Consider the following 5,771-nt stretch of genomic DNA (forward strand, 5'->3'; position numbering starts at 1 on the left):
CCACCTCTGAAAAAGCCCCACCTGTGACCACATGAGGCTTTGGGGGGTCATCTAGACACAAGCCTTAACCAAGCAGATATTAAAGGACTAGAAGAATTATGTTTGGACCGTGAGTTGCCAGGATCTTTTTGCCATGTGTGTTCTCATAGAGTAATATTCTGTTCTGCATAGCTGGAGCCAAAAAGGACAAGTGAATAAAGAAAGATAGTTTGGAAAGTCTGATATTAAGTAGTCCAATTATGGAATTCTGATACAGTGAGAGTTATAGGTACAGCATGATTTGTGGTTGTCCTAGGTATCAGACACAGTGAGGCAAAATTGAATACTGTTGATTAATAGTAAAGACTAACACATTGGCTCTGGACTTTCCAGGTTTTTCACTAGTAAAGTACCCTCTTTTGTTTAAGTTAGTTTAACTTGAAATTTTTAGTTCTTATCACTGAAAAAGGATGAGTGATCTTATAGCGATGTTAACAAAAATCATAGATTTAACACCAAATAAAACTTGATAAAACTTTTGACCCACTGTTTAAGAGGTAAATTATAAAATCCCCTTAATCTCTTCATCTTTTCTAATTAAAAAAAGTATGGAGAGATGATTTTGAAAAAGAGTCATTAGTTCCAAGCGGAAGGATGCATAACCTTTTTTTGTTTTCTAAGGAAGAGATATAATTATCGGAGGTGAAAAGTACAATATAGAATTTTTTTTTATTTTTCACTTTAATATTGGCAAACCTCTTGCATACAACTGACTTTAAAAAAAAACCAAGACTATAGAAGTGATTATATAATGGCCCTATTGTGTTCTCTAGCACTAAGTACACTAAAATTAAAAAATTAAAACTTGAAATCATTTAAGCAGTTCTTTAGCTTATAGTGGAGTGTATTTTAAAATATATTTTCACCTGTAGTTCCATTTTCATAGAAAGTATTACATGGTCACAAGTGCAGGTTATATGAAATGTGATTTCAAAGGGCATGGACACTACCCTTCTGACAATTTTGCCTAGGGTAAATCTAAATGAATTCACTAAGTCTTCTCTGGTTCAATAGTTGAGGAAATTTTTCCCAGACTTTGGATATAGCTATGATAGATTAAGTCACTAAATCTCCACCTGAATGTGAAAGTTGAATCTTCCACCGGCATTATCCAACCATGCCCAGAAAAGAGAGTTTCAGGTTAAATTATAAAGTACGAAGAGCTGTGGCAAGGAGGAAATGCAACATGGAAACATAAGAAAACTGTTTGTGGATAGCACCTTCTCTCTACCTTCTGCAATGGAGAAAGCTAGGGTGTAATAACGAATTATTTAAAAATACAAAACACAGCCAGGAGACTTCATCACCATTCCATCAGGGCTCTTGACAGGCTCGCCCTGACTTTCCTCACAGCCTAATGTGGAGGAGGAGAGCGGATGAGCCCCTTTGGTGAGATCATCATGCCACAAATCACTATTATTTGTGATGTGGCAAGCTGTCCTTCACCACCCTGTTAGTGATTTCTCCCAGCTTCACTTCCTCAGACACAATATTATTAGGAATGACATCTTGGCATAGAAAATGCCCGTTCTCTAGTGCTATAATGACATTTCTGAAAAATTCTCTGATATTGTGTTTTGAGTGGCTGGGTCAGTGACTAAAGAATAAAAGAAATGCAAGAAAATATTTTATTACATAAGCGAAATTCATTAACGCTAAAAATCGGAATTGGAATTTGATTAACACCTGGCTTATTGGGAAATGAGAGTAAAAATGTGAAGGAAAGTATATTGTTTCATCCAATTTCTAGCCTTTAGAACAAAAAGGCTATAAACAAACTGTTCTTAATGTTGAAGTAAAACGGCACAATATAATGACTACGTACAATACAGACATTAGGGGCATACCAAGCATCATAACCTCTAAAAAGGCAACTTTATCACTATATATACATGTGTATATATAGAGAGAAATATAATACTTTACTTAATTTAATAATCATCAATAAAATGGCTTATTGAGGAAGTGGTATAATTTTTGGACAGTTTGCTGGTGAACCAGAAGGGATAGCTACAGGTAACCTTAGGCAAGGAAACGTGGCCTTTGCATTTTAAATACTGATACTTTCAGATTGACTTACATGAAACAATGAAGTATTATAGTCAGTGATGAGTCTGTACCAAAAAAAGCCACTAATGCACCCTTTCTCATTTCGCTGGCACTTCTTCGTCCTCTGATAACACTGGATTTAATTATTTAGATTCAATTTGATTAATGTTAAATTTAAACATCTAATGGAATATTATCCATTTAAATAAATCATAATGCTTTACTATTAATGAAGATTCAAAGGTCACATAATAAAATTTAAATATTAATGATGAATGAAGTCTGTGATCTATTGAATTTCTTAATGCAATGACCGTACTTTCTCATTAAACAATACCCAATCTACCTCCTACTGGAAACTCTCCACCTCATCTTTATTCACATTTCTTTCACCGTCAACAATGAAGAACACCTAATAGCATCCAAAGTGACTGTATGCATTTTTATTTTGAGTTGAAAAGACTCATTGTACTTCCTATCTATCTACATTCTCGGAACAATGTACTCATGCCCCAAAGTCATCTAGGTTTTCTCCCATCTTGTCTTCTACGATATTTATAATTTTATATTTTGTATGTGATATCGTCAAATACATTTTGAATTAATTTTGTGAGGAGTGTAACTCTGTGCAAACTTCTTTTTTGCGGTGGGGAGGGGTGGGCAGGATTGAACTCTTGACCTTGTGCTTGCAAGGCAGGCACAGTGCCACTGAGCTTAATCCCTGGCCTGGCCTGCAAACTTCCTTTTTTTGAGGCTTTGTCAAAGAGATCAGTTGAGAAAAACGTATGAGTTTATTTTTGAGCATCCCGTTGAGTTCCCCTGATCTGTTTGTCAGTTCTTCTGCCAAAACGGTACCATCTTGATTACTGTAGCTTTATAGTGAATCTTAAAGCTCAGTAGTAATCATCCAACTTTGTTCTTCTTCAGCCAATTATGGCTATTCTGAGACTTATGCCTCGCCATGTAAGCTTTATAATCACTTTTTCATATCTGTAAAATAATTGGCTGTGGTTTTGAGTTAAGCTGAGTTGAATCAGTAGATCAACTTGGAAAAAATTGCATTTTACAGTATTATTTCTTCCAATCAATGAATGCCACTTATTTATTTGAGTTCAGTCATCAGAGTTTTATAACTTTATGTACGTATGTATATGTTTATGAAATACAATTGTAAATAATGAAAAACTGTTGCTATTCGTATTTTGAAAAAATTGTGCAATCAACTAAGAAAAATTAAAACAAATGTTTAAATTTTATTTACCTTTTGATGTTTTTCCTTTCTTTAGGTAGACCTGAGTTTCTGACCTATAATATTTTTTTTCTCTCTAAATAATTTTTGTTGTTGTCATTTGTTTTGTGGTTTTTGTTGTTGTTGTGTTTTGTTTTTTTGTTTCGTTTTTTGAGACAGGGTCTCACTATATAGTTGAGACTGACCTGGAACTCACTATGTAGCCCAAGCTGGTCTAGAACTCACAGCGATCCTCGTGCCTCAGCCTCCCCAGTGCTGGGATTACAGGTGTCAGCCACCACACCCGGCTTCTAAATAATTTTTTAAAACATTTCCTACAAGAAAGTCTACAGAAAAGAAGTTCTCTCATTTTTTCTTTGTCTAAAAAAGGTCTATGTCTTCACTTTTGAAAGATTTTTACCAAGCTATATAATTTTAGGCTACTGGGTTTTTCACTCAACAATTTGACTGTTGCATTGTAATACTGTTTTCTTCCCTACTCCCTCTCTCTCTCTCTCTCTCTCTCTCTCTCTTTCTTCTTTCTTTCTTTCTAGCTATTTATATAAATTCAGGCACTCAAAAAAAAATAGGGACTCTTTCCCGTATATGAGATCTTCACACTAACTTTCTTTTAGTTCTCGTGTATTTATTAGTACATACTTGCTGTACATGATAAACACATTCGCCATGAGGAATTTGTACTTACGTAGCACATATGCGTTCTTTTCTGTCCCCCTCCCCTCCGCTTTCTCCAGCTTTCTTCTTGTCACCATTTGCAAAAACTCCATTTCCACATTTCCTTCTTGTTTTATTTAAATGCTTTTTCCCTTCCTCCCTCCTCTGCATCTCTTATTCCCCTTCCCATATGAGCAAGTCCTTCCTATTCCCTAATATCCTCCATTTTGCTTCTTATCTGTGCTTCGGGAATCTCACACAAGAGAAATATTGCGATATTTAAGCATATCTGACTGACATTTCAGTGAAGATTGTGGTCTCTGGACACATCTACCCTGCAGCTCCCTTGACTCTCTGCACCCGAGTTTCAACCTCGACTCACTTCAATTCAAAATGGACCCCAACTGCTCTCGCACCACTGATGACTCCTGCACCTGCGCAGGCTCCTGCCCATGCCCAAACTGCAAATGCCTCGCCTGCAAGAAGAATCGCTGCTCCTCCTGCTGCCCTGTGGTCTATGCCAAGTGTGCCCAGGGCTGTGTCTGCAAAGAGACATCAAACAGGCGCAGCTGCTGTGCTGATGTGGAACGACCCTGCTCCCGGGTGTACACAGAGTGATGGCATAAACCTGCATTTTTTCATACATCCCTGTTGTCCCATTTGCCAAGATTCTTTTTATATAAAGTGTGTGAATGGTAAAACTTGGTGACTTTGACAAAAACAAGATTATGGTCTCCAGGCGGTTACCCTTGTGTGACGAGATGTCAGTCTTATAGTGACGATATCTCCCTAAAGATTGTGTTCTCCACAAATTTTCCTCAATTTTATTTGTTTCCTTCCTGGGTAGAACAAGATGGCAAGATTGGGCTGGTGTTGGTTAATTCTTTTCTCATAGGTGAAGACTATAATTAAGTAGAGATGAGCAGTTTTCTTCCTTCAGATCAGTTAGTCTCTGATAATGATCTAAAAGATAGGTTCTGGCTACCTAGTTTCTTCCACCTTATTAAGAAGATCACACACTCTCAGATTTTGAGCACTGGCCTATTTCATGGTGGAGATGGTCTGCAACTTACAATAGTTTTGTTTGACTTATAATTTCTGACATTATGAATACAAACAATATATATTTAGTGGAACCACGCTTTGAATTCTGAATGTTGCTGTTTTCTTGCTCTGGTGATATGCACTGTGATGTTCTCCTGACCCTGAACAGGGGCAGTGGGTCACAGCTCCCAAGGATCCACGTGATCACAAGGGGGAACAGCACCCTACAGGGCACTGGGTTGCTAAGTTATAATGCTCGTTAGGTCAGCTGTGTTAAATGCACTTCCAGCTTAACATATTTTCAGTATAAAATGAATTGGTTGGGACAGGATCCATCGTAAGTTGAACACCTCATTGGAACCATGAGCGTGTTTTCTTTAATATTTACTGTGGGGATTACTCAAGCTCCTGGAGGTAAATGCCATAACACTGTTACCCTCCTGACTAGTCGCCCTATATTGTTTTAACTGACCGAGAGTCTGTACTGAGTCTCCACAGAATCATATTTCAGGTTGCCGTTCCCTAGTGTGGGTTATAGATGCATTTTCTGGTTATGGGTCTCTGTTCAGGTAAGCTATGACTCTATATTTCTCTGTCTCTCCGATCAGATGGGCAGCTGTTTGCCCTGTGTTGTTAACCTCCAACATTTCCCAGCTTCTTCTTCTTCTTCTTCTTCTTCTTCTTCTTCTTCTTCTTCTTCTTCTTCTTCTTCTTCTTCTTCTTCTTCTTCTTCTTC

At 37.3% G+C, this 5,771-nt stretch overlaps 1 protein-coding gene across 1 annotated transcript; it reads left to right on the top strand.

Annotated features, from left to right (window-relative positions):
* Positions 1-4,384: 4,384 nt before the first annotated feature.
* Positions 4,385-4,609, top strand: LOC104867648 (metallothionein-2). The gene has a single exon (XM_010632060.1). It carries the CDS (start codon positions 4,385-4,387, stop codon positions 4,607-4,609), a length of 225 nt encoding a protein of 74 aa, XP_010630362.1.
* The last annotated feature ends 1,162 nt before the right edge of the window (positions 4,610-5,771 follow it).

Source organism: Fukomys damarensis, unplaced genomic scaffold, assembly GCF_012274545.1.
Source record: "Fukomys damarensis isolate Sample0158 unplaced genomic scaffold, DMR_v1.0_HiC HiC_scaffold_4, whole genome shotgun sequence".
Taxonomy (NCBI): domain Eukaryota; kingdom Metazoa; phylum Chordata; class Mammalia; order Rodentia; family Bathyergidae; genus Fukomys; species Fukomys damarensis.